The 19858-nt window shown below is 48.0% G+C and overlaps 3 protein-coding genes across 4 annotated transcripts; 1 reads left to right on the top strand and 2 right to left on the bottom strand.

Annotated features, from left to right (window-relative positions):
* The first annotated feature begins 6519 nt into the window (after window positions 1-6519).
* Window positions 6520-8828, top strand: LOC122391600 (netrin-3-like). Its single transcript, XM_043385699.1, has 3 exons — window positions 6520-6585; window positions 7032-7206; window positions 7649-8828. Exons 1-3 carry the CDS (start codon window positions 6567-6569, stop codon window positions 7797-7799), a joined length of 345 nt encoding a protein of 114 aa, XP_043241634.1. The 5' UTR covers window positions 6520-6566; the 3' UTR covers window positions 7800-8828.
* Window positions 8829-9625: 797 nt separating this feature from the next.
* LOC122391625 (transmembrane protein 186-like) lies at window positions 9626-10427 on the bottom strand. Its single transcript, XM_043385743.1, has 2 exons — window positions 10323-10427; window positions 9626-9949 (listed from the first exon to the last, which is right to left on the bottom strand). The coding sequence occupies exons 1-2, from the start codon at window positions 10425-10427 to the stop codon at window positions 9626-9628; spliced, it is 429 nt and encodes a 142-aa protein (XP_043241678.1).
* Window positions 10428-11053: 626 nt separating this feature from the next.
* Window positions 11054-17950, bottom strand: LOC122391602 (serine/threonine-protein phosphatase 2A regulatory subunit B'' subunit gamma-like). Of its 2 annotated transcripts, none has more exons than XM_043385701.1 (2): window positions 17907-17950; window positions 11054-13001 (listed from the first exon to the last, which is right to left on the bottom strand). In XM_043385701.1, the coding sequence occupies exon 2, from the start codon at window positions 12936-12938 to the stop codon at window positions 11574-11576; it is 1365 nt and encodes a 454-aa protein (XP_043241636.1). In that variant the 5' UTR covers window positions 12939-13001; window positions 17907-17950; the 3' UTR covers window positions 11054-11573. The 2 variants fall into 2 exon arrangements, with proteins under 2 accessions (XP_043241636.1, XP_043241637.1); XM_043385702.1 differs by lacking the exon at window positions 17907-17950 and adding an exon at window positions 14280-14342.
* Window positions 17951-19858: the final 1908 nt, after the last annotated feature.

Here is a 19858-nt window from a genome sequence, read left to right on the forward strand (position 1 = left end):
TCAGCCGTAGATCACGGCATAATCTTTTATGTCCTCATGAAGGCGTGCAGAAAGAAGAGATAATTGCGACAAAGTCACTGTATAAGAATGTGAGCCCAAATTAACACCACTGATGGTGAATCGCGGACCACGGTCAGCCTTTGTGAAGATATGGTAATGCGCCACCCATGAAGGCTGAATCAACTTATATGTATCATTCATTGTGAAGTGACGTGCAATCAGCATTCACAGTCCGATGGCGGCTGGACTGGATGGGGCCGGCTATTGAAAACGCTGCCATGACCGCAGACGCGAGAGATATCCCGATCGCGGGTGTATTGTGCCCGTGATGTCATCATCTTGGCCCGTAGATGCTGTGATGAGAACGATTCCTTTTCAGTTTTGATAAGCCTCCGGATTGAATGTTTCTACTGTATTTTCCGAAAAGTTGTGAGCTAAAAAATGGCGTATTGATGAAATCAACATTGGGATAGGAGTTTGAATAAGTTAGAGACAACTTTTTTCATAAGTTCAGCAACGCTGAAATGAGATGAGTGTAAGCGATTATGCATACGACTGGGTTCCAAGATCCGCTTGTAAGGTCACCTTTCTCATAGTTGGAAATTTCACTCTCAGTGTTTTCATTTTCTAGGAAACGGGACATTGGACTACAGTGACTGACCTCTCATTCAACGGTCAGCCATTTTCCATTAAACTGTTCCCAACTGCGTAGCCCGAACGTCTCAAACTACTGAGCTCTTTGACGCTCCGTGATAAGCTGTTCCGATGTGGTTTCGGCGAGAGGTATTTTACCTTTGAGTGCTAAGTTGGAACTCTCAGCTATCGTTGCCACGTTACCACTGGTGATAACGCTCGTATACCGATCGTTTTTGGTTGCTTGGAATCGCACATTTACGTACTAGATTTTATATTTTACAATGTTTAATTCAGGCTGTTAGGATCTAAATCTGAGTATTTCCTGTTAATATTTGTATAAAAAAATGCAATGAACTAGCTGCATTAATGATATAGCGATCGTTTAGATGGCAATAGCACGTCCTAAGTGCTTAGTGCATACAAGTACTAATTTGATGATAAAAGGAGGGTTTATTTTAAATGTTTAGGCTGAAGTTCAAACGGTTAAGATATTTTTCGGACAGCGCTGACTAGCGAAATGAATTGTTTCGAAACATAGAAGCATTTTCTTCCGGTGGCAGGTACTTTTTCTAACTCGACACAAACATGGAATCTTCAAAGCAAGATTACGAACCTTTGAGGTTGAAGTGAAGCAAGCAGTTCGGCTTTTGAAACAGATGTAACCGGCTTGCGTCTAGCACATAATTACTGGCATATTAATTTATGAGAGAATCAAAACTATGAAATAGCATTTTGCCATTCATGCGAAATAGTTATGAATTTTCGGCATACCTCCATCGAACAACAAGAAAATAAATATCGTATTCGTCACGGCTTTGCATCGATAACCCATTTATTTGAAACATCTGCATCTAACATTTAGTCATTCCGTCTCTGTACGGCCAACGGTTGTATCACATCAATATTTTCCCAGACTTCATACTGAACCCACCTGTGCAAGTATTTACCCTGGGAAAAATATCCTTCTCCGTCTTGTTTCTCACCAATGACGTCGTGGAACGAATCAGACGCGCCACGATCGGGATCTAGTGCGCCACAGTCGCCGCGGGGCGCCTCATCCGACGCAAACAAGCGCGCCAATATTGCCACGTTCGGACGGTCTCGGTGTTTTATGTTTGTTTGTTTGTTTTGTTGGGTTAGGCCCTTTCGGTCTGACAAGACCATTGCAGAGCCGGAAGGATGATAGGAATTAGGGGGAGACATTGGTCTGGGCAGGCACCCTAGTGAGTCGCCGGGGCTGAGCCCGTCCAGAGGACAGGCCACCCAGCCCCAAGGCACTCACTGCACCCGGCTACGGGGTGGGCTCCCTCAGGAGCAGCGGTGCCGCTCCAAGGGAGCAGCCCGCATGAGATAAAGTTGCCTGTCCAGCCCGGAGGGGGGTTGCGGCGTGGAGGAGAAGGATTTCAGTATTCTGAGGATAGAAGCACGGAACGGTGGGTGTTTTATGACGCGGGACGGTGTATTGAGGCGGGACGGAGACAAACGCCTCGTCTCGTCTCCCCGGGGTTGGGAAGTTGGTGTCTTATGAGGTTGACTCGTGGTATAGCCTGTAAGAGGACCGAACGCGATTAGGTGTTGTCATTAGCCAAACGAATATGAATGCATACCTCTCCCGGTTTCCCAATGAAGCTAGTCTAAATTGCTACGATCCGCCAATGGAATAAACCCATATGCACAATGAGATTTAACTGAAATGGAAAGTAAAGTAGCATGTCAGCATCTCGCCGGTTTCCCCTGCCTTCATCGTTATTCTTTGAGCTGACGCCGCATTGGTAAATGCACTACACAGTACCTATACACATTGCACTGCATTGTACATTGTAACGATATCACGGCTCAATCGACGGCCGCCGGCAGCTGCTAATCCACACCAGTTCACGGGATTTAACCGGATCATGCAACACAGCCCATGCAACGGACGAGGAGCTTTGATAGCTGGTCGCGTATCCATAACTGGATTAACCGTGGTATGATTAGTTCTTGGCGGCTGATTTCACGGCCGACGCGATGGTTGGGTGTGTTTAGAAGTAAGGATCCAAGTTTACCGCATGGGCTGAGGTTTATTTTGTGGTAGCACAGTGCCGCGTCTGAGGAAGGGTTGAGATGAGCTGGCAACCGCTAGGAGGTAGCCAATGTCGGTAGCCAATATGTTGAAGGTAGTCGTGTAAAGAAGGTAGCCACTGAGTCGGAGATAGCACCTCTGTCAGGGAAGAAAGGAAGGAAAGAAGTCAGCCTTACCGTCAGAAGGAAGCAGATTGACTGGCAGCTAGTCACTCTGTCGTCCGATGTCACAGTCTGAGGAAGTCAAAGTGTCAAAAATCATCTGAGGGTGTCCCTTGAGACAGCTCATGCGCTAGATGTAGCCTCTATGCCGTATACCTATGCCACGATGAGACTCGGTAAGCAACCGTTCGCTTCAGGCTGCACTGGGCGGGGCAAAATCACGAGGGCGTGTCTGCCCCTGGCAGGCACGGGCGATGCACGAGAGAAATATCCGGGAACAGAGAGGAACAGGGTGTGGTAGAGGGGTGAGAGAGAACAGAGATCAAGGAAGGACAGAGCGGGATAAGGTGGGGCAGGAGAGGTGAGCAAGAGCGTCTCATTGGCGTGAAATTCAACGGCATTCCTTGTTACGGGGGAGTGCCGCCCCCGATCACCCCTTTGCCGGCGGCTGTTCGCCTCGCCGACTTAGCCGAATTTAATTTATAAAACTTTGGCTTTTAGTTCGGGTAAATTTATTCACCAAATTAACGAGTTATTTACCCAGTACGTCACCAGTCAGGCATAAAATTATTGCCTGACCCATCCTTAGACAATCCAAGGGCGTCGTCTATTGCGAATTTTCAGTCATTTCCCACTTTGCTAACGCTGGTTCAGGAGATCCGAGATCAAATCCAATCGATCTCGATATGCGATCGTGTAAAATACCTTACCTCCAACCCGTATAAGACAAGTATCAATCTTGGCCCAAAATCATGATCTCATTCTCTCCGTCCCTGTGGAATACGCCGGTTTGTTTGAAGGCTTCCGACGGTGCTAGCGAAAACCGGCACCGACCAATCACTACCATTCAGACTAAATAAACTGAACGCTCCCGATAGACGCCCGGCAGGGGTGACAGAAGACTGATGCTTGATTGAAGCGAGCCGCCGGCTGCTGCGGCGGAGTTGGTGTATCTTTTGAGCGGTCGGAGCCAAACGGAATCGTGATCGGATGTGTCTCTAGTGGATCTGTCTGTTTGAAGGTGCGCTTTTGCAGATTTGTGACTTACGTTGCATTGTAAAGCGCTAATAAAGCTATTCACTACAATTTTACACCACCTAAATTACATTTTTAAGAAGTTTAGGACGAATGTTGTGATTGGACGGATATTGACGAAACCAGAATAAGCGTTCCGGGCTTGTCACGTTAGCCCCTAACCTCATGCAGCTGTTTGATCGGAAAGCAATCGAAACTCAATTTAGCCTAGTTTTTTTTTCTGTTGGTGCCAATAACTATTGATGATTTTCATGACCATTTGGTATCGTGTATATTTCTCCAATTTTTAACCTGGTCTTTCATTTCTTCCTAGCAGGGTTTTAAAAATGGTCATGTTTTGTTGGATACTGCGTGCATCAGTCATATTTTATTTGAAAAAAAGGATTATTCCCCTCCGGTTGGCTAATGCATTGCACTTCTAATTTTGTAGCACACAGAGTAAGTTGTTTTTTAACGCCGATCCAGCATCTCATATTCCCCCTCTTCCATAACAATTATTTTCTAATTTTGTAGCACACAGAGTAAGTTGTTTTTTAACGCCGATCCAGCATCTTATATTCCCCCTCTTCCATAACAAAGCAAGTGTTTCCTGCAGCGCAATTTAGCCTCAACATCCGTCAATGTCAAGTGGTACAGGCAGGATACCCGTCCGAAATTGCCTGCTCTCCATATTTTGGCTATAATTCAAAGCCGGGATCCATTAAATGCGTCATAAAGTGGTCGCAATAAACAGCGACGACGGCCCAGGTACCTATACATTTAATATCACCGTTACAAATAACTGGCGCAGGGTGAGGGTTCGTACCCAAGGGGATGAGATGACGCCCCGAAATGAACACAACTGGCTCCTGTAGTAAAACGTTTTGTGGCACTCGGTCCTGTTATGAGATGGGACATCACTATTTGCTATTGAAATGAGAGCATAAATGTAACAGTCGCTTCTTCATTTCAGTCAGAATGACGTTATTTTGATGAACGTGTGATGAGCCACATTTTATTTACCAGCGTACAGTTAGGGACAGACCTAAGCGACAGTAATTTGCTATGCTGGGGGGGGGGAGGAGGAGGGGCGAGCTACTGAGTGTAGGTAACGGAAATTGACAAATTGAAGTTGCTTCCTTAGTGTAGCGAATGAGATAAACGTCATCGAGCCAGGCTACGTGGCAAACCACAGAAGTCGCGGCTTTCCTCGCGGCCCAAATCCAGATGCATTTCGGTTCCCTTGGGTTCCGTGACCCGCAATTTGTTATCGGCTCTCGCCTTTGACCGTTCGCCGCAAGTTCGCCGCTTGGTTCGCCGAAAGACGGGGAAGTTGACGCCCTCACGCGCATCTGCGTCCTTTCTGCTGCGTTTATTTATCAAAGCTCTTGGGCACGTGACGCAGCGCGATTAGGACACCTTTGATCCGTAAGATCCCTAAGAACCGATTCCAACTCCCCAAAGTCTGACAAATGGAACCGCTAAACCCGGAAAGGTGCCGGTGGTCACGCATTCGATGGGCGTGAGACGGTGGTCTAGTTTCAATTTATCAGGTGAAGCGATAGTCGGCTCTCTCTCTCTCTCTCTCTCTCTCTCTCTCTCTCTTTCTCTCTCTCTCTCTCTCTCTCTCTCTCTCTCTCTCTCTCTCTCTCTCTCTCTCTCTCTCTCTCTCTCTCTCTCTCTCTCTCTCTCTCTCTCTCTCTCTCTATCCCTATCCCTATCCCTCCCCTCCCTCCCTCCCTCCTCTCTCTCTCTCTCTCTCTCTCTCTCTCTCTCTCTCTCTCTCTCTCTCTCTCTCTCTCTCTCTCTCTCTCTCTCTCTCTCTTTCTTTCTCCATCTACCTTTCTTACTCTCATCCCTCTGATTTGTTCTCACTCCCCTCCTTCCTGTTGACCCTTCATGTTTCTCTTCGACTGTGCGGTCTATGACAACACCTGAGGTAAACCCGAACGTTACACCCTATAAGTCACTGACCTCCGCCGATGCCCTAACCCCAGGGTGTGTTCCTCATAGGTAATTGTTTCTAATATCGTCCGACACCAACCGTCTTTTCTCTTCCCTCCCAATCTCCCTTCTACTCCGGTCGCTCCTCGTTTATAGCGCACCCAGACTTCGCGCCCCAGGGGTCCCAACCTGACCAGTCCAATAAATAACTACATTAGCACCATAAAAGCCTAATCAAAATAAGTGAATGCGATTGCCGGCCACTATGGCGAGAACTCAATTATAGATACACAGGATGGCGCCCCATTAATCACGGGTGTGTGGCCGTAGGCGACAAATGGCGATGTTGGTGGTAAACTAAAGCATCACTGGTCAGAGACCACCGTGCGAGAGGGAATAGAAGGTGGGCACAGGGCAAGTGAAAAGAGGCAGTGGTAATGCTCGGCTTACTTAGACTTCAAGCGCAAAGCTGGTTGTTGCAAAAACGGAGAGCGCAGAGGCGATGGGAGTTTTAGTTTTATCGCCTCAAGTTTTCAGCGTTTTCAAACGATTATGGCGTACTCTTTTCGGAACTCTTCTTACGAAAAAAAATACCTTCATAGAAACGTTGTCTTTGTAGTTTCAAGACGCTTGTTCGTCCTAATTCCGTAGTCCGTACCGTTTTAACATATTTTGATAAAATGTTTCTTTTTTTCACAGATAAGTGTGGCAGATGCCGAATAACAAGCCGAAAGGTGAACGCCAAGAAGATGTGCAAACGAGACTATGGTAAGTTTATAAGAAAAAATATATGTAATAGGAAACAAACACTTGCAGGTCGGGTAATCTACCGGAGTGTTGGTGCCCATGTGATTCGTGAGGCGTCGGTAAAAGTTATCTGCTCCGTCAGTCGGTCTCGGTGTGCGACCTTCTTGTGCTGACTGCTGACTCCTGCTCTGACCTCCTGCGATAAACTTTTATGCTGACTTCAGCACTGCGCATATTTAGTGCTGACATGTCTGACCTGACTTTGAACTTAGCGCTGACTTTAATGCTGACTGTCTGCCCAAACCTGGCGGTAAATCACCTGACACTTGGCGCTTTACCTCCGATCTCTAGCTCAACTTCTGATAGTTTCCCTATGGTGTTCTCATCTTTAGTCTGACTTTCGATACCTGTCCTGACCTCTGCGCTGACCTACCTCTAACCTCCCCCCCCCCCCCTCCGCCCACCAGCGCTCCTGGCTCAGGTGGTGGACCAGCAGGTGCTCAACAGCTACGTCAAGTACGTCATCAACATCCAGACGGTGTACCGCCGCTCCCCGCAGTGGAAGCTGCGCCGCGGCACCAGCTACCTGCTCGTGCGCAGGAAGGACATCAGCTGCAACTGCCCGAAAATCAAAATCAACAGGTAGGAATAGGATGGGTTGATAAGCATTGCATAAATGGGATTAGCATAAAAAAATAGTATTTGCTGGATTCTCACCAGCAACGTCGCAAGAGTTTAATTTCACATAGTCAGCACTAGCAGACCCATAATTAAAATCGATTATCGATATGAAAATGATGAAAGCTGCAATGCTTTCCAACATTTGCATAACACCTGAAACTTACATTTCGGATCGGATTTTCGGTAGATTCGCTTATCCGGTTAGTTGTATAATGGGATTATTCGATTTAATTACCGAAGCTATGCAAAAGAGGTGATCTTATTTCGATAGATATGTAACGTCTAGCGTCTAGCCGGTTTACAACCACAACCAAACGGCGTTGTCATAGATTTTATCTGACTTATCTAGCCGATAAAGCCGTCGGTCGTGCTCGTTTTCTGACTTAATTTTCCGCTTTTCCAGCAAATACCTGATTCTGGGCGCGGACCCTCAGCGCCGCTCCGGCCTCATCGTCAACAAAAAGAGCATTGTCCTCGAGTGGAAGAACAACTGGTCTCGGCGCATGCGCCGATTGAGAAAGCGCGCGCGAAAAGTGTGTCGCCGACGGGACTGAGCACACTCGCCGTAAACAGGCCGAGTTCAGAGAGCTTTACCGTAGACGGACGCGGCACGGGCGGCGCCGAAACTGCCGCCGGTGCGCCAGGTTCGTCGCAGACGGAGTTAGGCAGCCCGGCAGCCGTCTATTTATTACGCAGCTAAGAGCGGTTGTGTGGTGGAGCGCGGGCCCGTCAGGTCGTGTCATGTGACGAGGCAGGTCATTGGTGTAGATTTATGTAACCCGCTAGTCTTATCTGGTGTCGATGTGCCATTCTTTGGTGTTGTAGACTCTAGCTGTATTGCTGTCAAGCGCTGGAGTGTGTTCCGTAAGCACGGAATGGTACGGAACTTGAGGCGATGGTGCTGCCACCTATGCAGGCGACAGTGCTGCCACCTGGGCAGTTTTAACGACTCCATGTGGCTCGCTGTCGCGAGGTTGTGTGCGCTGCGTTGTGCGAAGGACTTGAACGACTGTTGTATCCGTTATTTCGGATAGCGACAGCACGGATATCTCGCGGTGCAGGAAGGAATGATCTGCCATCACGCGGGATCACCAAGACGGTGTCCGCCTAACAGTGTACATAACAGAGCCGCGATCTTCTAACATTCCTTTCTCCGTGTACCACCGGTCACACGTGCGCGGCACGTGTGACGTGACCCACGTTCCACGGAGTTCCCCACGTGGCTCTCGACGTGTAAGTGGAACTCTAATTCGTACGCCCTTTCTACTGGCGTCCCTGTGAGGACGAATCTCCACTTGAAATACCTGTACGTGTATTCTCTCGTGGTTCGTTATTTGGGCAGAAGCGTATCAACGCTTCTCGCCTGGATACGGGGCGAGAATCTCCTTTGCTGAGGTTTCCCCTCTCGAGATGATTTGAGAGCCTGAGTTCTGCTTAGTCGTTGAATTCTGCACATAATAATGTATTTGGCTTTCCGTAACGATCAGTGGAAACTTCATCGCATTGTGATAGATCTATCTATACAGCTTTCTGCGTTGGATATGATTTTGTAATATATCTGCCCCGCTAAGGGAAGGAGTCAAGGCGACGTGATAACTAACCGAATAATCTAACGCACAACCAATGAAAGTGCTTGAGAGAAAATGAAAATCAGCGCATATCAGCTAATCATCACATATTATATCCCGGGACCCGGACTCAAGAGTCAAGAATGCAGTTGTGTCAGAAACGCATAGATGCTGCTTTACTTCGAAATACGAACCCAGGTTATCCATAGACATCAGGGCTTAGCACTCTGGTATATATTCACGATCGAAAACAATAGCAATGTACCGGTTTGACATTTCACAGCTTCCCTTACTCACGGTCATACATCAGCTCAGTTTCACTCGTGAAAAAAAAAATCACAAAACAGAATGACACAGAAAAACGACTATCTAGTTTTCAGGTAGCCACACGACTAGAGGTGGCAAAAGATGAAAATTTTGGGAACCAGACTCGAACCAGACCCGGCTGGACATTTCTGGAACCAGTCGGACCCGGTCTTAGTTGGAATCGGAACCAGTTGGACCCGTTCCACAAAAGTCAATTAATACAAACTACTTGTAGGTATCATTAGTTGCATCATGTAAAACAGCCTACCTATTTCCAACTGGGAATACTCATGAGCTACTGTGTGCAAAGAAACATTCACTTCATTCACTTCATATTTTGCAATAATGTGTAGTGTGCAAGATGTATAGATTATGGTAGGACCCGGTTGGACCCGTCAGAAAATTTCCAGGAACCGGTCTGGACCCATATGGGTCCAGACTGGGTCTTTGGACCGGGTCCTCGGGTCCACATTTTGCCATCTCTACACACGACTAGCGTCGGCCCATCACCTTTCTTCTAGCGGCCCAAAGACAGCCTCTAAGCTCTCCATACTAGAGATACCGCCATAACGCAGTGATACATAGAACGTCTCCGGGCTCGAATACCTCCGCAGTTTGAAGTACACATCAGTCGGTGAGTCTTTGAGTTCAGAGAACGGCACAATATCCTCCACGGGTATGACGATGTCCCTACGGCCACCCCAGAAGGTTAGGTGAGCGATTTTCAGTTGTGTTCCGTCCCGGTGGAGGTATAGCAGGCCGACGAAGCGCCGGAAGAACTCGCCCATGATGTAGAGCATGCCGGCGGCGAACAGGCCGACAGCTCCCACCTAGAACGGAAAATAAGAGACCAATTAAGCTAGACAGGTGGCCAGAAAGACTAAAGATACTGATGGGAAGATGATAAACTGAGCCGGAAAGTCAAAAGTGAGAACTAAGTCCCATAAACAAAAGCAAGGCCAACGGCTTGCCCTTCAGTAATGAATCGGCATTCAGCTAACTTGAGCACAAGAACAGAGCACAACCGTATTGGGATGTATGACATACTTCAAATGCCTGTCATTTCTTTCGCATAAGTAAATCGTCATCTTGATGTTAGAACCGAGACTGTGACTGTCAAAAAAAAAAACACTCGCAAACTGTCTCATATTGAAAAAAGAACAAGCTGATCCATGAGAGATTTACGGATCAAATCCACTATACCTTAGCGGCAGCATCGAGATCCTGTAGTAGGACCATCACCGGCACTGCAGCCAGCGTCAGACCGGTCTGATAGATCTTCAGCCGGCAAATCAGCCGAACCGACATTATATACGGAAACCGATAGATGATCTTGAAGTCTGGGTCAGGTGGCCTAGCTTGTCGTAGCGTAGGGGGCATCGTATGCAGACGGCTCGTTTCCGTACTATGAAGACACATTGCTGATGTGCGCAACGGTTCATGAGATGAGATCGAGCTCAAAGGCGTAGCTGTAGGTGGCGCTACTAGGCGGGCCGCTCGCCATCGGTTGACCGGAGAGGTTCTGTGTAGGCGACGCTGGTGTAGGCAGAGCGGCCGTGAGAGGCATCGCCACCAGCGCAGGGCGACGCTTGAAGATAGGCTCATGACTGATCTGGAGAAAGATAAGACGTTTGCGAATAAGAACAAAAAGCAATTCATTTTACATCGTACAATTCAAAACGTCGCTCTAAACAAATGTAGGAAAATGACGATTGACGGATCGATCACTACCCGATCGGTTAGTCGTCTTTTAGCAAACGACAAGTCATTTGGAACAAAGATGTCGGTTTGTGCAATATGGATGTGTCTTCTGTGCAATTGTTCTTAGTTTTACCCAACCACAATTCGAGCGTTGATCTCATTAATTCATGTTATCTCAGACAATCAATGAACTATGAAGCGTTTCCACTTTTCAGGCATTCATAGACGAGGTGTAAAGCAATCGTCACGATTTATTTTCTCGTAGCATGTTTACTTTAACAAGCCATTTTCCACAGCAGAGATAAGCTACCTCATGGACAAATGTAGCCAGCTTAGGCGATATGTTTGATATCTATGTAACATAAAAATTGTGCTGGATGAGATTCCTAAACGGCAGAACAGTAGGGTAAGCAGATACGCTGACATGACTTGCACGTAACATTTGTGAATTAAACACAGCGTGGATGTAAACTGCTGGCAATTACTTGACAGTTGTCCTGACCAAATGAGAAATGACAATTCACAGCCCTGCTCCAACCAAGTCAGTACTAAGACTTGACTGAATATGGAGCCATGACAAAATGATAATGAGTGATGATAATGAAAACTACAAGCCTAGCGACAAAGTGAAATAAGATGTAAGCATTGAACAACCAGCAACAAGAGTCATCACATGACAGGAACTCTCGCAAGTCCAAACACAGACCTGTGCTTCACTATTCGAGCGATCCTCTCATTGCACCAAACTATCCATCAGCTCTCCGCCACCAGCGCAGCTGCCGGCGCATCATCACCCTCAGCCACCAGCACTTCCCGGTTTTCGTGAGTCCAGAAACCATTCAGATCGATAAGAATGCTCACCACCGTATCGCCTTGGCCACAGTTCACCAAATCCTGTAGTGTGATACGCAGAGGATCGGCCGGCTTCACCATGTCAAACACCTCGTCTTTGATGTCCTCGAAGAGAATTGGCTCCTGGCCGTGCGCCTTCAGCTGCTCCTGGATGGCACGGAAGAAGTAGTTGAGAGCGAAGACGTTCAGGCAACCAGTCTGTTGTACGTCGAGGATTCGGAAAAGATACTGGAGAGCCTGTGGTTCGCGACGGTTCTCCAGAGCCAGCACGAAGTCGAGGTATGTCTTGTAGTCCATCTCGCCATCATACGTGAGGCACACTTGGAAGACCTGGTCGATGAAGACAGTAGTCAGGGTACCCGTGCCGTAGCGGGCCAGCTCGCTTTTGCTCAGCATGCCATTGTGGTCGCGATCGAGGTTGAGGTACTGCCCGTAGACCCGCAGCGCAGAAGGGGCGGAGAACCAGTTCGACTCCTGTGCCTCCTTGCTGAGTTCTTCGTCGCGAAGCTCGAGGAGCTCATCCAAGAAGCTACAGGCCAAGACGTCCTGGATCTTGATCTTCCCAGTACGCAGCGGGTCGAGGAAGAAGAAGAACTTGCGGACTGCCGTGCAGACGTAGAAGTTATGGAAAGATTTCTCGAGACCGTTAAGTTGGGGGAGCGATGGGATCATCTCTAGGATGTAGTTTTCCAGATCCATCTCTCGCAGAAACCCTTCTCCAGTCACGTCATAGAGTGATAGGCCGATACGAGTCTGATGAAGCCAAATTTTGCGCATGACGTAGTTAAAGAACGACATCATGCTGATACGGCCGTATGGATCATCCTGTTGCAGTTTGGCGAACACGAATGGCGTGAAATAACGCTTGCACTTGGGCGTGGCTCTCTCAGAGGCGGTACAGAAATCATCCCAGCCGAGCATACCCTCGGTGGTGTCCAGCGGAGGAGTTCGGTGCTCGTCCAGTGTGACGTAGAGCGCCTTCAGCTCGTCATTATCCAGCAGTTGTTCGCTGCGACGTTGCAGAAAGACGGCACGTGCCTCCTCTCGTAATTTTTGCAGCAGAATGTCCTCATCGCCTGGTGGTTTCAAGTAGAAACGAGGGATGACTTTCAGAGATGGATCCGTAGTTTCTTGTTTGCTTCCTCTCCATTCTGTGTAGAGACGTTCAACCTCGGCATCCTCCTCTTTCTTCGCCTTTTGCTTTTCTTCTTCTGTCAACCGTCCTTTGGCGGCGATGGCTTGAAGTCGCTGCTTCAGTAGGTCCATGCTGGGACTCTGCCACAGTTTCTTATTTCAATCATTTGGTCGAGAGCACCATGAAAGATCCTCCTGAAAGCAGCAAGATGGTACAATTAACTCTAGCAATATGCATCATAGGCAATAATTGGCAAAACTTGCTCCCTAGGCGTCCTGCCAACCACCATTTCATGTTGTCTCTTCCCTGATTGGCACCTTGATTTTCTCCTGGCTCAGATACTCTCTTTCCTCAACAAGCAATGGCTCAAACAGAAATGTGTTGAGGGAGAGGAAGCAATCAAAAAGTGATCAACTATGCAGCCATAGCAGGTTATCATTGGCTACAAAAGTGTGGCCATGTGTCAACTGTTTTAGAAATATGACTACAATGGCTCAGTGCTGAAGATCTTGCATTTTTCTACACATTCAGCACTACACACAATAAACGCATTCTGGGAGAGCTTAGGATATTAGACAGCGGCTATGGCTGCATTTCTTCAAGTGAAGCACAAGACAGGGTTGTGATCTGGTGACTGGTGTTATCACATCATGCACAGATACAGGCTGCCAGTCCCTCTTGAGCTAAGCACCAAGTATGAGTTATTGTGCAACACACTTCTGTAAAAACTTAGACCTGGCATAACTTCCAGTGCCTGCATTTCTGCCACCAGGGGCCACTTGAAATTCTGCATCCAGGGACAGTGTAGCCCCCCGCACTGTATGTCATCACATTCCACATTTTATATTTGCATATTTCTAAATTGCAGTTTGTTCTTTGCAGCCATGTATGTGTGCATGTGAGTTGATTAAGTACTAAGCCACATGCTCCTATTAATTTCCTGGCCTACAAAAAGTGGCAGGGGTCACAAGTTAATTGCGGAAAACTTTATGTTATAGTCTTCTATGTCTATTTAGGTGCCAGGGTAAGGTGAATATTAAAAATTACAAAAGAGCTCTTCCTAGTCATCAATATTCATTGTAAAATAACCCTTTCAGTGATTTCTGTGCTACCCCACCATTACCAAAATTTTGAATTATATCAAAACAGTGAAAAAGTTGTGATTCTCGGACAAATTCAGCAGCAGCAAAGCTTCAGAGTCTGAGGCACTGATGGAGAAATTCGTCTTTCCATAATCCATAATGCGTTTAAATATATTTTTTAGACTTAATAATACAATTTAATTCATGCGCGATGTCAGCTCAAGCTCAGGAAAGTAAGCATCCTTGGTTCAAGCATTTGATTACTTGTCTTTGGCCCAATGAAACTGTTTTTATTGTCATACTTCAGTTAATCATTCTGAGCATTATTGAAAACATAACTGCATCTGAAAAAACACGCAAAATTATTTTAAAATTACGGAAAATCCTCACCTCTCACAGTGACACGGCCGGGGCATGAAATCACAACCGCCGCAACTGCACCGCAAATGGAACAAGAAAGTCTATCAAGCATTCTAAATAATTGATTTATAAGAGACAAATGGGACCAAAAAAAAAGATAATTTCTTCATTTTTTTCTAAATTGAAAAGAAAATTTGCCCGATGAACTATATTCTAAAAGAGAAAAAAGAACAACCTCTCAGACCTAAAAATATTTGAGATTGTATGCACATTTTACGCTGCCGGGTCCGAGGGGTCCGACTGGTCCGAGAGCAGATCCGTTTCCGACGGGTGAGTCAGGGGGGCGACACGGCTATTCGCGCAATGTATTAATTTATGGGCCGCGCGGGGCCTCGCGATGACGCGGCTGGAGGCAACTGCTCAGCGCGCTAGGATACTTCTGGCGGGGCCGGGCGCTGAACGGTGTGTAATGAATGGATTATGCCTATGGTCGGGCAGACAGAGATGAGGTATTGAATTTGAATTGACATCAGCAATCGGGTGGGGAAGGAGAACGTTTCTAATCGAGCTTGGGATGGGGAAAGGCGAAAATATCACGATCGGCTCATAGCTCAGACAGGGCCGGGTGCCGTACCATGTGTTGTATATTTAGGCGGGCAGACAGAGATGAGTTATTGGATTTAAATTCACCTTACCATCGGTTTCTGGTGGGGTTTGAAGACGTTTTTAGTCAAGCTCGGAGTGGGGCAACCCTCTGGCGGATCCAGGGGAAGGCATTTGGGGCAAATGTCTTCCCCCACATTGGCAGCGCCCGAAATTGCTTTTCGAGAATAAAAGAAAACTTCACAACTTTTCTGAGGAAAAGTTGGTTAATCACACTGCACAGCAGTGCGCAAGGAATCGAAATCCGAGTTTTTTTAAATTAATTCCGAGAAATCTTTTTTTGGGTAAGCCCCCGCAGTGTCCAAGACCGCTTCCTGGATCCGCCAGTTGTGAATAAGTCACAGTCGATACCGAGCTTCGGCGGGACCAGGCGCTGTATACAGTTGTTCTTTCAATGAAGAGGTGGACAGACACCTAGCCCCACATCCTACTGCTATGCCCGTGCTTCTGTGGGTGAAGCACTAAAGCATCACGGAATCCCACAGGACCTGCGAGTCGACGAGGTGGCCGCTTTGGCCGCCGGGTACTGCAGCTCCCTGGAGTTGCCTGGGACCGATGGCAAACAACAGCTCCGGCGGTGCCCCTATGGGCCGTAGTAATTAGTGAATTCCCGTAATGTAGAGATCATATCCTCAATGATCTCCATTACCATTTTATATTCCTAAACAGTATGACAGAACAATTATGCTTGCCTACATTCAGGCATTACCTCTGATGGTCATACGCCCAGTACAACATGTGTTGTCTGTCAAACAACAATCGACGACGAGATCCCTTCTCATCATCTCTTAAGCCATCGGTTGTCAATTCACCCACCCCGTTTCCCTAAAAATAGACGGTCAGATTCGGCCTGAGTCCTTACGCCCCTTCTAGATTCGCCAGAGACGGGATCGGATCGCCGTCATTGCACCCGTCTTAGTGTCTTAAATACTATGACAGCTTCGACCACGGACGTCGGACGGGGTGATCGTTCCACGAATGTACGCACCATCCAGGCCTAGGATGCATCGAGGTTTAAAAGAATGCAGTCTGTAGATCAATCAACATAAAAATGGTGGTATGCAACCACATTAAAATATCTCCCCGGCTCCCGCAACGTTCCACCGCCCCTCCGTTATGCATTCGCCTTGTGTGTCCGCCGAGCCGGCTTGCCTCCAATGACGTCATCGGCCGGCCGGCGGCGTTCAAGGTCAAACGGCTGGTGTCCTTGCCTGGAGTTCTATAGCCTTGGGGTGAGTGGTGACCCGGGTGTTTGACCCGGCCGGACCGCACTATTTGACTGTCACGTCTCCAACCGTCCTAAAGAAATCACCGGGTCGCTCAATACCAAACTGGCTTCATTGGAATCATGGTAAGTCATTTGACAGCCGTTTCGAACACCTTGACCTCAGATGACCTCGATCCCGAAGGGCGACCATGAGGGCGACGACAGGTGACCTTGAAAGATTGACGTTTTCGCCTGTTGCAGCTATCCTACAGTAATAAATAAATCAGCAAGGACTGGACTAATGAAGACAAAGATGTCTCCAGTCGGTTTGCACTATGCATTTCCACTTGAGGTCATTTATACGGTGACATTAGGTGACCCATGCAGTGACCCTGGAAGGTCAACTCAACGTTTTCGCGTAGGTATTGCAGCCATCCCCTTCCGGGCCTTCCTCGCGCAGCAACTACCACTTACCAGGCCGATCGAGACAAAAATGTCATCAGTCGGTTTGCCGTATTCGATATCACTCATCGTCATTCTAATCAGGTGGCCTCAGGTGACCTCAGTGACCTAGAGAGGTCAACTTAAGGTAGGTACCTACGTTTTGTCTATCAAACAGCCATCCTAGCAATCGATCTGTGATCGGCCCGATCGGGACAAAAACAGTGGCAGTCGAATCAGCGCATGCGATTTTTTGAGTCGTCACAAAAGTGGTGACCTCAAGTGATCTCGGTGACCTTGATGGCCCGGTACTTGCTGAGTTATAGGGTAACCGCAATAGTTAGGCAAAAACATTGCGATGGCCCCTCGAGGTCGCCGAGGTCATTTTAGGCTACCATTTTCGAAGGGGCTGTAGTTTAATTAACCCGCGCCCCGTAGGGGGGGCCGAAACGGCCCCCCCCCCTGTTCTTTTCGGTCGATATCTCCTAAACGGCTGGAGATATCGCCACCAAACTTTCAGGACCCCTCCGGGCATCAATTTTACACATTGTGACTAAAAAATTTTTCCAGAGGCTATGATAGGTTGGCCACAAATGACGTCAGAGTGACGTCATGTTCTGTCAATTTCGACCGAAAAAAGACCTTCGCGAGAAGACCTGTCAGGACTACAGCTTTGAAGATACAGAAAAATGATCAAGGCATAAAAGGTGTAGAATTGACAGGGCTACAAAACTGCTATCTCGAATTTTCGAAATGTTTGAGTTTTGACCCCCAAAAATCAAAAAAGCATTTTTGGATATATTCGCCGAAAAATCCAAAAAGTTTTTTGAGTTTCGAAAAAACCGGAATATATGTGATAGTGCCTACCGTCTTCTATCTACATACCAAATTCAGATCGATACCTCGTTTTTTGGCCAAGTTATAGCGAAAAAACTGTTCAAAAATGATGACGTCAAATTTTCAAACTCAATTTTTGGCAATTCTAGAACTCGTAGAGCAAAACGAAGACCACCATTAGACTCCCCGTGACGAGCTGCATCGAATCGATACCCATTTTATGCAAAAATATCAACTTTGAAATTTGACCTAATTTGACCTGACCTTGACCTGACCTTCACAAAAACGTGACCTAGGCTGGCCCCAAAGGCTGCCTAACCCACATAATCGCATTTGTCATGTAAAATGGACCATAAAACATGTATCACACGACACATTCATATTGTGACCCCCGGTGACCTGACCTCGCTGTGACCTGAGGCCAGTTTTACCAAAAAATACCAGCCGGCCGCCGAAATAAAATATCCAGCCGAAAAAATAGCCGCCACACAGCCACGAGTTTCACCAACAAAAAAATTCCAGCCGACTTCGGCCGGAAATATTTGTCGCCGGCAGTCAGCTGATATTTTTATATCGATAATGGTCAAGGAGATTGATAAATGATTTAAAACATGTTTTAATTAAATTTAAGCGCGTTTTTTAATGCAAATAGCACAAATACTTTGCAATATTATTATTGGAAAACATTATATATATTTTTAATAGTTGTAACCGCAAAATAGATCATAATAACTTGCCAATACAAGACCACCAAATTGTAAACCTACGTCATTTAAGATGGTGACGATAGGAAGCGTGCGTTTAAGTGGATCTTTTTTCCTGTCAGCCTATTATATTTCATTTTTACAATACTTTCAAGTTGCAATTTACCTTTTTGTCTGCTTTTAGTCGCACCTTGTAGAAAATCATCGTGTCGAACGTGCACGCAATGTATGGACCCCCACTCCCACCTTTTATGAGGTGGGGACTATGATAGATGGGACCCGCTCCCGACGGATCCAGGAGTCGCACCTCTTTCCTAGATGTGAAAAGAGTGGGGAAGAAGCGGCAAATATTGTTCCCAGAGGCGCCACCTGAAGCTGGACGGACAGTTCCGCTGCCGAGCGAGTGAACTGCGGTGCTGCGAGGCGGCTTCGCGCGCACTGCATTACACCTACTTCTAGGACCGAGGGCTAAGGATTCGCCAAGGCCTATATAAAGCCTTGTGCCAAGGCGAGTGTCTTACCTCAGGAAGATACCTACCCAGATTAACTGCACCGCGGTCATTGCAGGGCTGAGGGCGGTCGTTCGCCCCACTTCGGCGAGGTGGAGGTCATGCTGCCCGGCTAGGTGGTTTCAGCTGATATGCAGGCCCCGTTTGCCGGGCCCGGTCAAGACGAAGGAACGCCACACAGCAAACAATATAAGCTCCGGCCCCGCTACACTGGTCCGGCTCGTAACAATACCTGCGCTAGCTTCGTCGACCGTCGTTCGACTGCGCCCAGTACCGCTCAGTGGAGAGTCCTGCCGAACTCATCCACGTGTGCCGAGATCATTCGTTGCGCACGGACACAATCGTCCGACGGAGACCGCTTTACATGATGATCGCGTGGTGACCACCTTTTCGCCGGCTTCCACGCCCAGTCGAGCCGTCCGGCTACGCCCCAACCTAATGATCGCTCTAAGCCTTTCGACTGGTTTGCAAAACTCGGGTCTAATATCGAAGTATTTGGGAGTTATGACACGTTAAAACCGTGTTCATGAACAAATATACATTATGCAACTAAAAACGCCTTACTTACTTTAACTTTTCTAGGCTGATGACAACCTATTCATTGTAATATTTCTAAAATGTAAATAAATCATGAGCGATGAGCATAAAAAGGTGAAAAAAGCGATCAACTAGAAGCTAGTGTGGAAATCCACTGACGTAGGTCGCCTCGTACTGGCGCAGCTCGTACAGCGGCACCGGCGTCTCCCGCACCCGGCCGTCCGCCTTGCCCGCCTGCGCCATCAGCCGCTGGAAATGGCTGCGCTGCCGCTCAAACATTAGCGTGACCGCCTGGCCGGCCCGGCAGACGCGCGCCGTCCGACGCACGCAGTGTGCCTTCAACAGCGCCGAGATGTCGTACGACACGACCGCGTCCACGGCGTCCACGTCAATACCACGCGCCATAGCCTCGAGCACACCAGCGCGGCCATCTCAGCTAGCGCGCGCCGCCGCTGGCCCGCCGGCACTGCCCCAGGGAACTCGGCCTCGCGCGCGCCCAGCACCGACAGCGGTAGCTCCAGCTGGTGCGCCGCCTCGTTCCAGTTGACCAACACGAGCGAGCGCCGCCAGTCGGGCTGTCGGAGCAAATTGTGCATCAGCAGCGGCTTCAGCGGCTGCGGCGCCACCACGTTGAACGACTCGCTCAGCTCGGCCGGCGTGGTGAACCTGCCGACGAACTGACCGGACAGTGCGACGGCGGCGGCCGCCGTG

This window comes from Amphibalanus amphitrite, unplaced genomic scaffold (genome assembly GCF_019059575.1).
Source record: "Amphibalanus amphitrite isolate SeventyFive unplaced genomic scaffold, NRLGWU_Aamphi_draft 000446F_arrow, whole genome shotgun sequence".
Taxonomy (NCBI): domain Eukaryota; kingdom Metazoa; phylum Arthropoda; class Thecostraca; order Balanomorpha; family Balanidae; genus Amphibalanus; species Amphibalanus amphitrite.